Consider the following 13544-nt stretch of genomic DNA (forward strand, 5'->3'; position numbering starts at 1 on the left):
TGTTTTCTGTCTATGAACAGGGGTCAGTAAGTAGAGACCACAGGGGACTCAGTAAGAGCATTGGGGATCTGGAAAGTGAGGGGTATGTGTGTTTTAATCTATTCTAAGCTGGTTAGAATATAAATTAATTGGGCCACATGGTGGCTCAATGATTAGCACTGTAGCCTTGCAGCGCTGGAGTCCTCGGTTCAAATCCTGCCAAGGGCAAAAAACCATCTGCAAGGAGTGTGTATGTTCTCCCCGTGTTTGTATGGATTTCCATCCCATATTCCAAAAAGACATACTCATAGGGAAAAATGTACATTGTGAGCTCTATATGGGGATCACAAGCTATAAAAAAAAAAAAAAAGAAAAAAAAAAAGAATATAAATTAAATAAATAAATACATACAATATTATATATATAATATAATTTTTTTTGTAATAAATATTATTTTTTATATATATATATATATATATATATATATATATATTATTATACTTTTTTTTTTTTTTTTAACCTGCTGGACAGTTGCTATGAATAAGGCAATAGCTTGCTCAGGTGCAGGTTGTAAGGACAGCAGTCTATATTAAAAAAGGATCAATGGAAAGTGAACTAAAGAATAGACTGGAAACCTATTTTGCCTGTTTTTTTTTTCCAACAAACATTTCTGATTCTACTATTTCTAAACTGCCATGATGATTGTTGGATGACATGAAAGATCTTAATACTGGGCATACCACCTGCGTAGCTGACAGTATTACAAAGAGATTCCAGGGATGCTTGGTTTAATGCTGTCCTCCAGTATACACAGAGCTCTGCATGTCCCATAATGCAATGGTTGCTGGTTTAATTAAAAAAAAATCCTCGTTTTGTTTCGCATAGTGCTGCTCGGATTACTGCAGGGTTGTGAAAGCTCAAACTGACATAAAAAGACCGCTAAATGTTATATACAGCACAACAAAGAAATCAAACAAATATTCCAAACTGGTTTTTGGAGCTTATGATAAACACAGAAAAGTTCCTACATGTGTCTGAATTCCCACCAGATGATGTCACCATAGCTCAGAAGTAGTTATTTTTTCACTTTCATGATCTTTCCTTGCTCTGTGCAAGGAAAATATATTATATAACCTAGCTGTTGCATAGGTCAGATCATAACCATCCAGAAAAAGAGGAAACCTGCGCTCACCGGATCATTGCTCCATTTGTATGCACTTGATATACCCTTTGTATATCCCCAAAATGTGTTATCTGTATGGACACTAATAAAGAATATTGCTTTGGATCTGGTGAGCGTAGGTTTCTTCTTTTTAAGGACGGTTATTACTTGACCTATGATACTGCTTGAGTTCCTCCCATCTGATCCCTGGACGGTCAAGATCCTACTACAATACCTTTAACCCATTGTGATTCAATGTCTTTTTGGTTGTTGTGATCCTATACAACCTTTCCAGGTGAAAGTCCACCAAGACCAGATTTTTTTTGTTGTACTCGACCTGCTTACATTTACCATTTAGAATATCTTACATAGGTCCAGGCTATGTGTCAGGACATCTTAGCAGTGTGTGAACATAACCTAAGTTATTAAATACTTGGTAATAGTATACCTTACTGGGTTGTTGTGTGTCGTTTTTTGCCCTACATTTGCGTAATAAAATGTTTTTGTTTTTTGAGTTGCGGTTAAAACTTTTCTTCTTTTTAAATTTACAGCCTGTCTGCCAGCACATTGTCTGTTTCATCGGGTAGCAGCCTGGGCTCTTTAGCATCTAGTCGTGGGTCCTTGAACACATCTAGTCGAGGTTCCCTCAATTCATTAAGCTCTACTGACCTGTATTACAATCCAGGAGACAGCCCATCAGACCTGGACTATCAGTACAAGCTTGACTTTCTGCTCCAAGAGAAAAGTGGTTACATTCCAGCCGGGCCCATCACTACCATTCATGAAAATGAGGTAGTGCATTCCCATGGCAGGCCAGACTATACCAACCTACCCGCTGCACAAGAGGACCCACAGGAAACCAAACCTCCAAAGTCTGTGACGTCACTTTCATCCCTTTCCTCCCTTTCATCATTGTCCCCACCAGGCTCTCCTCCAGTGTTGGAAGGAGCTTTCTCTTTGTCTACTCAGGATACCATTGATACAGACTTTGAGAGTTATGACTTTCCTGGAATGTTCTCAGAAATGAGCATCAGTGAAGATCAGCATTTATTGGACTCTTGTATAGAACAATCTGCTGCCTTCTCTGAGGATAAAGGCACAAAGCATGAGGTGACTGCAACATTGCCAGAGGAGAGCTCAGGTAAGGAACATAGCTTCACCTTGATGTCTATAATGTGAGCAGGTCAGGAAAGGTGTGATTTTATGTACTGCTTTTACATTTTATTATTCTACTAGGTATAATGGAAGTTCTTTCTAGTATTACTTTACAATATGATCCTTTAGGGAAAAGAGCTCTAGGAAGTTCACACGTCGCTGGACTTCTTCACCACTGTAAATATTATGTCTAAAAGCCATAATCCATTGGTGTGTGTCAGTCACTATGTTGTGTGGTACTACATCTAAATATAGATGGTAGCGATAGATTTAGGCAATACTGGGCAAATATGGCATTTTCATTCAGTATATATGTTGTAATAGATGAGAAACTATAGACTTTTTACATTGGTAATCCTTCCTATAGCTAGCCTTAGAAGCATGAAAACAACTGTGCTGTACAGAGGCAAGTAAGATAATGAAAAATGACTACTTCTGAACTAGGGTGGCATGACATAATCTCATCAGTTTTATATATTATTTAATATTAGCCCCTAAATAAGGGCAAAAGATGTGTTCCAATAGCCATGTTAGTTATGGACTGGATTATCAGACACAAGTTGCGTTTTCTGCCATTTTACTATCTGTGTTGAGCAGGAGAAATCTTTCTGCGTACCTTGAGATTTGTTATTTCTGAGCCTTGGAAATGAGATAAATTGTAAGCCAACTTTGAATATAATCTTATAGGTTTCAACATGCCAGATCCTTTGTGCCCACAGGAGATAAGCCACTGTCAGAGGTGTCTGGCAGCAGCTTATTCTGCTCTCCCCAAACCGAGCATGCATATGTATGGGGGATCAGAAAGAATAGCTTGTTGGCCAAAAGCAGCTACTGAAGGTGTAAGGTCTTGGGACACGAGTAGGATGAAAGCCAAACCAGACACTTCTCTGCAGACGGCGGTTTTAGGTTGACTGAATAACTTTATGTACAGTCAGTCATCAAATTGCAAAAATACATACCACAAACTGGATCATAGCATAGTAAATATGGCACATATATCTAGTAGTACAGAAGTACAAAATACAGTAAAGACAGAGCTCACACACTCACATTATATATATATATATATATATATATATATATATATATATATATACACACACTTTTTTTTTTTTTTTAAATTTCCTTGACATTGGGGGCTTAATTTGTAGCAGTCATCTTATCTATCTACATCACAGATAAGACAGATGGTATTACAACAGCAGATAATACTTCTGCAAGGATTACAATAGAAGATAACTGCTTTGTAGATAACAATATTTCTCACCCATCATTGCATGCACTGCTGACAATAGATGATCACAGCTTATATACTTCCCCTCCCTGCACCGTCTAGAAAACTCCTCCTCGATGAGTTGGCTCCTGATTATGACCATAACTATGCTGTAAAGCAAATCACTAAATGCTGTTAACAGAGGAGAAGCTCAGGCAAGATGGCAGCCCTCGTGATCCTGTACAGGAAATAGAAATAAAAAAAAACTGCAATCAGAAAATAAGAACTGATTAGTGATCTATCCAGGCTTCCCGGATAGCCCCAAGTGCTGTGAATCCCAGGAAACCGTCCATAGAGCACCTAGTAGTTTTTTTTTACCTACTAGCACTGATCCTGTTGATGCTTATGTGAGCCTGAATGAATGCACAGCTTTAGTAAGGTGTTAAAAAAGCACCAACAAACACAGAAAAGCGCTATTTAGAGCGATGTAAAATCCCACTAATAAAACCGCACTAATGACACAACCTCAGACTGCATGATGATGCGCGCTATATCCCGAATCTTACGTTTCATAGACTAAAATCATGGCTAGAATCTAGTTATTTTTACTTTACATAATCCGTATGATATTGTGACACTCATTAGTCAGTATCTTGTATTTCAACAAATGCCTGAAATATTTCTAACGCCAATTTGTAGTTGAGCCATTGAGCGCCTCGTATTTCAGACGCCCACTTATTATTTCTTTTTCTGGGCGACTCTAAAGCCCCGTTCTTTGAGTACACCGAAATGTCTGGGCTTTTTAAGATCACGTAGGTCTGTCATTGAGATTTGCCCATGTAATGATCTAATTAGAGTGGAAATAGCCGAGGTTTGTGGTGTTATGCAAATACAAACAAAAGCCGACTTGGAGACTCTGGGCTCTTAGTGCTTCTCGCCTGCTAAGCAGCAGTTTTCAAAACCTGTATCACTTTGAGACGAAAAAAAAAATGCAGCTTGATTTCTCATTGAAAAGACCCCCGACTGCATGGAAGCAGTGTGAATTTAATACTTCAGCTTATTTGGGATAATTTCTGTCTTCGCAAAACAAAAAGGGAAGGGAGGCAAAAAAAAAACAAAAAACAGGTCTTTTACGTGAAACTTTTTATTTCTGTATCACTCTGCCATCTAGTGGTCAGCACATGGAAATAAAGCTATGTATTGCCAAATTTCCAGTTTCCTGGGAGAATATCCGTCACTGTCAGTATGTAAATGTAATTATTTGCACTTTTCCAAACGCACTGCTTAACAAACCTTAAAAAGCAATATTACTCACGGGTTTAAATATACTTGTTGAGTATTTTGTAAGTTTATGCCTTCAGATTCAGTATGAAGATGTAGAACATTGATGAACATGTGTTGTGGCTGCAACACTAGAGGAACACTCTTACAGCCCTCTAATCTCCTGTTTGGCCTGTTGCGTAAGGCTGGGGGCCTCATGCTGTGAAAACGTAGTGTTTTGGCTGTGGTGGGAATGCGGCGTTTTACAGTACAAAGTGGATGGGATTGTGGCTAAGCTGCATTTTCAAAAATTGTAGCATGTCAGTTCTGCGAAAAACGCTAACATATTCAATATTGGTATAATGGGGACAGAAGACCACAGGGGAAAACTCAATGAAAAACGATGCAGAAAAAAACGCAATGCATTTTCGCCAGTTTTTTTACTGAATTTCATCAATTCCATGGTGTTTCAGTATGTGACAGCTGCAGCCAATCTGTGTCTGTAGTGTTGACCCCACTGAAGTCACCTATGCAGCTGTCACTGCCCTATTCACTCAACACATCTATGGAGTCCGAACAGAGCCTGATGGGAAGGGTCAGCAGTGGAGTGACACCATTGTCTGCTCTTTGTAATAGAACCCCCTCTAACAGGTTCCATAGTATGAGCTAGTTTACTGTATCAAGTCAAGTAAGAATTTAATAAGTACTTTTTAAAGAGGTTGTATCAAGGGAACAAAACCAGTGCACCATACATGTCTTATATTAAAGTACAATTCCATTAAAGTGGACTGAGCTGCAATACTAGCTCTAACCTATGGACTGAGGTGGTGCCATTTCTGGGCGAAAGCAAACATGTTTTCCTTATCACGATAAAACCCCTTTAAAACCTTATTGAGTATTTGTTGTGTTAAAGGGGTCTGAAGTAAGTTTGCTGGAAACAGAAGCATATAGGGATTCTGCACTTTGTTGCAAATCGTGTATTTAGAGGTGCTTTGTAGTGTGTGTTTTGTAATCTGGTTGCCATGTGGAGCATAAAGAGGACCTGTCACCACCTCTACTGATTCTAGTTCTCAACATCTGTTTATAGCTGCTGCTCCACTGATACCAGCACAGTTGGAGTTTCTTCTTTACCCTTCACCATTCCTAAGCAATACGTGCTGCTAGTTTTGGTGCCTGATGTGCTATTTAGGCTCTTTAATATCAGAACGGTGGCATCAGGCAGGGGTCATGATTCAGACACCGTGTCAGAGGTCAGAATCACACCCCTTGTCTGTTCCTGCCCAACACCGCCCTCCTGACAGTACAAAGCCTAAATAACATATCAGGCACCAAAACTAACAGCGTTGATTGCTCAGGAATGGTGGGGGCTAGAGAAAAGATTGCAACTGTGCCCAAATCAGTGAAACGGTCCCTATTAATTGATGCAAAGAACTGGACTGGTGAAAGATCCTCTTTAAAGGAGTTCCAACATAATTAAAGTTTTATTGTTTATTTGTATAATACAAAGTTATACAATTTTCTGTATGACTTCCTTGTGGTTTACTGATCTCTGCTTCCTAGGGTCAATGGTCATGTGATGGAAGGTCCAGGGTCAGGGAACAGAAGCATAGGCGTACAGCTCGTTACAGTCACATCACAGTAATTAGACATCTGCCTGGTAACGGGCCATGCACCCGTGTCCATCATATGACCAAGGACTGCATATCATATGACCATGGACTGCAGATCATATGACCATGGACTGCAGATCATATGACCATGGACTGCATATCATATGACCATGGACTGCATATCATATGACCATGGACTGCATATCATATGACCATGGACTGCATAACATATGACCATGGACTGCATAACATATGACCATGGACTGCATAACATATGACCATGGTCTGACTATAATCCACTTGAAGTGACCAAAAAATGACGGCAAGCAGAGATCTAGAAAACGCTAATTAATTGATATATAAAATATATTGGAAAATTGTCAAACTTTTCATTACACAAATAATACCACTTATTTGCTAAAACTGGGCAAAACTAGAATTTTGGACGTTGCATATTTATAATCCTCATACCTTGTCTTAGACTGTTGGGCAGTTTGGTTCATGCTGGCATGACAGCATAGTATTGTGTATAGAATACAATCCAGTGGCATACTTTGTTCCAATTGGGACAAACTCAGAGTAGCCTGTCACTGCTGAATGTTCCCGAAGACTGCACCCTTTTGCACGTCCTATTGTTAAAGCCTTTACAAGGTGACACTGGAGCTCGACTCCTGCTGGCTAAGATATAAGTCAGAGTGACTGTGAAGTCCTCCCAGAGTCAGTGTCTGTCATTGCCAGAGTTTCGGAACGGCTAAAGATATTCCTGTGGGTAATCAATAAATCATGTCTGCACCTTCACCCCATCACACGGGGAAATCTAAAAAGCTTCTTTATCATTAAAAGGGAGTAAAATCAGCATTCTTCTGTTACACCTTAAAAAAGACATTCAGCAATCAGATCGGCAATCTAAAGCCGGGGAACTTTAAACATCTTAACAAGATGTAAGGGCTGCGCTCAGAAGGGAGCACAGTGCATCGCAGCGCACTTTCTCGCCGGTGGATGAAAGCCCCTCTTGGAATGTCAGAATTGCGTCTTTAAATAAAGACTTTTGGCACACTGCGGGGGACCAGCCTGTGAATGTGGGTTACGGATGAAACGTAACGAGGTGCAGCACATGGTGGAACACAGTTATTGGGAAAATAAAGGCTTCCTTTGACAAGTGGCGATGTAACCAACGGGGAGGTTTTTCAGTGTTTGTGTTTTCAAATAACATGAGAATCTCTTTTAGTGGTGTAAAGAGGGTTTGAAAGGAAGTTGCTCAAGTCCCAGAACACTTAGAAAACCGTAATAGGAAAATCTCTTCTGACACTATTAGTTTCCATATTTGTTCACTATGTTTCCTACATATGTTTTCATATTATTATATGTTGTAGCAGGTGTCTCTTAATACTTAAAGGAATTTTTCAGCAGAAAACATGAACGGCATAAATGATAAGTGTCTAATTACTCCTAGAAATCTTTAGCTAGAGGGTTCGGAGTTCTCCAATTTCTCTCTTTGACTACCACAGTGAGAACTCTACCACTTCATACAGTGTGTGGGCTGGGGTAAATAGCTATATAGGGTGTACTTTGTAGGAAATTCACTTGAAAAGACAGACTAGTAGGAGGTATGCAGATATTATAATGAGACTCTTGTGTAATTCAGGTTACACAGGCTTCCTTATGGAATCCCTTCTTTGTTCTTGTTGTCTCGGTTCGTTGGGGTAACTGTTAAAGTGAGTCTGTCACCAGGGGAAAGCTGCAACACAGAGGGGTCAGGTATATGTAATCCTTTTCTCCCCATGAAAATTTGTTCCTCTGACGCAGAGATATTCAGTTATTTCAGAATATGTGAATGAGTAATCTGGTGTGCACCGAGGGTGGCCCATTTACTCTGAACCAGGGGCAGAAGTACCAGTGTAGCTGCGCGGAGTTTATTTATTTTTTTTTTAAATAGGCGGCAATTCTTATTCTGCGGAGGCTGCTGTGAGCAGGAGCGGGGGGATTGGTTAGTAAAGCCTCAGGCCCCATAAACACTATTATTAGTATAGTATAATGATCAGAGGCTTAGGGGAGGTGAGGGAACATAAAAACACTATTTACCTCTCCGGACTCCAGGCAGGCTTCAGGCCTACTTGAGTGATGTCCCTGACATCACATGACCGGGGCCTGCGTCCTTGTGGGTCACGTGACGTCCCGTACATCATTGAAGATGGCTGACATCAGCAGAGACCACATCGGAGCCAGGTAGAGCTAAGTAATAGAGATGAGCGAGTACTATTCGAAACTCCGGTTTCGAATTTGCACGCACCCATAGAAATGAATGGACGCAGCCGTCACGCAGGGGGTTAAGCGGCTGGCCGCCGGCAAAGTTGGCGTGCCGGCCGCTTCCATTCATTCCTATGGGTGCGTGCTATTTGAAACAGCCGTTTCAAATAGTACTCGCTCATCTCTAGTAAGTAACAGTGTTTTTTATGATTGTATCCTCCCCTGGGTCTCCGATTATTATACTATGGGGTCTAAAAATACCCCAGAGTATAATAATTGAACATGGGTTTCCACATTGAGGCATAATACTGTGTGTAGGGGCCACTATTGGGCATAATAGTGTGTGCAGGAATGCGGGCGGGGGGAGCATGTCAAAAGTTCGCCACGGGGGCTCCACTGTGCTCGAAAACACTCTGTATATTATGAAACTATGAATAGCTTGGCTAAGAGGCATCAGTTTTCATGGTAAAAACAAGCATTACATTCAGGTGGGCCTGACCTATCCAACTGTTTTGCTGGTTTCATATGGTTCACCCTGGTGACAGACTCCCTCTAAGAATGGTGTGGCAGTGAAGCAAGTTGCCCTCTAATTCAGAGCAAGCAAAAACTGTCATATCTTAAGAATTGCCATATTTACTTGTTTAATATTTTCTGTAGGTGTCGACTTTCCAAGAAAGTCTACAGGCGACATCCAGGAAGGGAAGGCGGCGTGTGTTTCAGCTGCAGTTTCGGATGAGTCTGTTGCAGGCGATAGTGGTGTATATGAAGCATGCATAAAGCCGTAAGTGTTGAATGCAATGTCGCCTTCTTCTATGTGCTCCTCAATGTGGCAGAGGATATCAGCCCTGGGATCTGGGAAGTGGAGAAGGCGTTCATTTTGGCACAATGTAAAAGTTGGACTTTTAAATAATAATGATAATAACAACAATAACAATAATAATAATAATAAATTCCATTCCATAAAAGTAAGCCTAGCTTATCACCTAACTTTGTATATGGGGACATGAGTAACCCATTGCCTGGAGCTGCTATTGCTCTTCCCACTACCAATTGTCTCTGTAGTTCATCAATTTTTTTTTTAACATTTGAACTTCATGGGGATAGTTTTATCTTGAATCTGTGAATCTTTAAACTGTGGGTTTTGTTTTTTGTACGTTTGTTTGCCAGGCCTTGTGAAGATGCTGCATTTAGTGAAGATTATCCATTGCTTGGGGCAGCTGAAGTGCAGATATCTCTGAGGTGAGCCACTCAGTCCTCCACTTTAAAAAAAAAAAAAAGTTTTTTTTTTTTTTTTTGTTCCCCATTTCCCCATTAAAGTGGGAACAAAAAAAAATATCACACCTATACATAAACCTGAATTGTGTACTAGATATTACAGTCCACACACCACATGTTTGGTGAGTTTCTACCTTCTCATTTTTTTAACTATTGTGATCAGACATAACATGGCGCCCGGACCTCTCTATAAGCAGAAGTTCATCCTCAGCACCCAATCTGGAAGTCTTCAGTTAGGCTGCTACTAAAATTCAGACGTTGATGTTTTTTTATGTGTAAAAGTCAGGGAATTATTTTCTTATTTCTTTAGATATGATCCAGGAAATTCCAGCTTTGTGATAATTATTGGAGAGATGAGGAACCATCCTTCTCGAGTCCAGTACAGCTCCAGAGTGTAAGTAGAAGATTGGACTTTGCAGGTCGTTCCCAGAGGAGACGACAGTTTACATTTGCTTTTCCACAGTCATGGAATCTGTGTGTATATGGACTAAACATTGGTAAATAGACAATATCCACTTTCACTTGCATTTAAGATCATCTAGATCAGATTTTGTTTACCCAGCTTTTACTACTACCAGCAAGTACATCTAGTGCTCAGTTGTTTTTCTAAAGATCATCTAGATATTCTAGTATTCAGGAAAAGCTGCAGATTCCCCAGCTAAGCTCCACTTAGAACAGCTTCCAAATACCAACATTGAAAAAACAAAGCTTCTTGCCAGTTCACATTCCGCCACTAGGATCTACTTGATATTTTCCACTCTCTGGTAGCCAGCTCTTGACATTGGAGATGTGAAGAAGGACATTTTGATTCATCTCAGAAATAACCCATGTAGGGTTTTCCAGCCACGTGAATCTTTTTACAAATTACCTATAATGCTATACAATATCAAAGTGACACTCTCCTGTGCTGATGCTTCCCTAGTTCCATACCGACCTGTTTACGGCTCCAGGAATGGAGTGTTCATGTTTACACATGTGCAGTGATTGGCTGCAGAAGTCACGTCATGTTTTCATATTATCTCTGAAGGCGGGTAAGAAGATTGGCAGGGGACCAGGGAAGTAGCGGCAACTAGTAAAGTGAATATTTGGAGCCATGTGAGATTTCACAGTCCCGCATTGAGAAAAATGCACCAGACCAATTCACTGGCCCAAATATGGCTCATCTGAATTGGACTGATATGATGACTTCAGTTCAACTTACATTTGGGCTTGTCCATCTGGCCAATCCACTTCTGACGATGAAGAGCTATGGTATCGGTACCGATAGCTCTTTAACCAGGGCACAGAGGCTTTCCATCAGTATATAGAACTGCCTGTGCCCAAACCCATGAAAGGTCCTCTTTAAGCAATTCCTAAATAAAACACAGGGTTGGATGTTTCCTAATGTTCCTAAAATATCCCTTTCAATATTGTGTTTAATCAAAGTTAATTGAAGAAATATTTTTCCATGTTAACATCACACAATATAGAAAAATTGGCAAAAGAATGTACCGTGTCAGAATGTCCAATAACAGGAATATAGTACAAAAGGCTTAATAAAAATACAACTGTGTCATTGTCTGGGCCTCAATGTAGTAAGGACAGTCTGAGAAACAGTGATGGCCCATATGGGAGATTTGTGTGCTCATCGGATTCCCGAAATGGGATCCACGGCTTCCAGCGCATGTCCACCCTGGATGAGTCAAAGTCCTCTGCCACTAGGGCCAATTCCTCCAGAACAGGGGTGCTGGTATCTGCCAGTGTGTAAGAATAACTGATCTGGCAGTCGTAGAGGAAGTGTCACAGGAGGTCTTATCTTACGTGGGGAATGGACAGTAGTGCCAACTGAGGGCAAGGTGAGACTGAGTGGCCACTGACTCGGGTATATAAATCGAACACTCGTTCCCAAAAGGGTTTAATTACAGCGTAGTCTCACCAAATCCCTTATTGTAATGAAGACCAACTCAATATCAAACCAGCCATAGTGAGTTGTAGATATTTTATAAATCTGTAAATCAGGCTCAAGTGCTTTGGTGTCATGCCAGAGCCTCCAAGGGAGCTGCATACAGGTTTCAAAATCTAAGTCTCTGACATGCCCCCTTTATATGACGGTGCCGAGCGTAATGTCCTCTTCAATGCTCTCTGGCTGGTTTGATATTAAGTTTCCCGTTAAAAGACTTATAGTAAATATATTATAAAATATCAGATCTAGTACTAAAACTGTTGTAACCAAGAGGGTATTAACCCTCCAGGACCATAAAAAGTTAATAATCTAGTTTGAGTCATTCAGAGCACAGTTTGACTATTGAGGTGGCATGGGTTCGCTTTGACTACTTCTTCAACAACCTTCAGGAAAAGAGCGAGAGAGTTCCCTTCATGAGCAGAGTTGAAGGAAAAAAATCCTCTCAAGTACTAAGTGCTTTGTGTTGCATTGGATATCTAAGTTCAAAGGGTGGAAAGCATATACAATGGAGACTGCTGTTATGATTGATGTCTGATTTATCTCTTTCATCTTAGTATTGCCTTTCTTGATTGCAGCTACACGGGCCTTTTTTTTCTTGAGGATTAAAAGTCTTGTAAGCACTTTTAAGCATATAAAAGTAATAGAAACTAAAAACGACATTTATATTTCTCAACCACATCTCTATTTGTGCTGCTGGGAGAGCACTGCCATGATAACAGGACCTTAATGTAGCGCACATGTCTAGGTTTTACCTTGTTTTCTCCATTCTGGATACGTGAAGGGGTTCATAGGAAAGGTATAATGAGTTATACAAATATATATGTTTATATATATATGGGTTTTTTTTCCTCACTCATCTGGTTTTGTACCCATGCTAAGCCAGTTCTTCAATGAGACTGAGCAGACTGGTGCGGAGGAACTTGGGTCCTCTATTCTAGCTATTGAAGGGATCCTGGTGCTCTTTGATCCAACATTCATTACCAATCCCTTTTATATCTGATACATGATACTGACTGAAATATCCCTTATATATTGTTCACATATTTCTCTATATCCCTTATATCCAGGGTAGGCAACCTTCGGCACTCCAGCTGTTGTAAAACTGCAACTCCCAGCATACATACTAGCTCTGCTGGTCTTGGAACTCCCATGGAAATGAATGGAGCATGTTGGGAGTTGTAGTTTCACAGCAGCTGGAGTGCTGAAGGTTGCTGACCCCTGCCTTATATGATATTCACAGCGATACTGTAGTTTGTGCTGGATACAGCTATTATGAATACAGCAAAACAGCGCTTAGCTTCCTCTCTAGTGCACTCCTAGTCAGTACAGACAAAGAGCAGTGTGTGTTTTTAGTGCAGATTTTTACTTTTGAAACTCTATGCAAATACTTAAAGAAGAAAGAGAGACTTGTGTGTGAGAGACTTCCACTTCAATGCCCATCTGTAAATACTTTATCTCGCATAGTTCTAACAACTGTACATTACAAAGTTACTTTACAACACACTATTGTTCGTGCAAAATAATGTGATCGGTCATAACTATTTTTGGCCCAGAAACCCTTTTTAAAGGGATTCTAAGACATAGGAATAGCCTTAAGAAAGGCTATTCTCCTACGTATAGCTGTTGGCCAAGGGAGCATCGGGCTGAGCACTATTGAATGTGTATTTGGGCCTCTAGTGCATGCCGGATGATTCCTTGATA

At 40.3% G+C, this 13544-nt stretch overlaps 1 protein-coding gene across 1 annotated transcript in view; it reads left to right on the forward strand.

Annotated features, from left to right (window-relative positions):
* Positions 1-13544, forward strand: part of WWC2 (WW and C2 domain containing 2) — a 127526-nt gene that overhangs the window by 98281 nt on the left and 15701 nt on the right. The window contains exons 11-14 of the mRNA XM_075258659.1: positions 1693-2282; positions 9284-9407; positions 9794-9865; positions 10212-10295. Of these exons, the coding sequence (XP_075114760.1) occupies positions 1693-2282; positions 9284-9407; positions 9794-9865; positions 10212-10295 (870 nt within the window). The remainder of the gene's footprint in view (positions 1-1692; positions 2283-9283; positions 9408-9793; positions 9866-10211; positions 10296-13544) is intronic.

Source organism: Leptodactylus fuscus, chromosome 1 (genome assembly GCF_031893055.1).
Source record: "Leptodactylus fuscus isolate aLepFus1 chromosome 1, aLepFus1.hap2, whole genome shotgun sequence".
NCBI lineage: Eukaryota > Metazoa > Chordata > Amphibia > Anura > Leptodactylidae > Leptodactylus > Leptodactylus fuscus.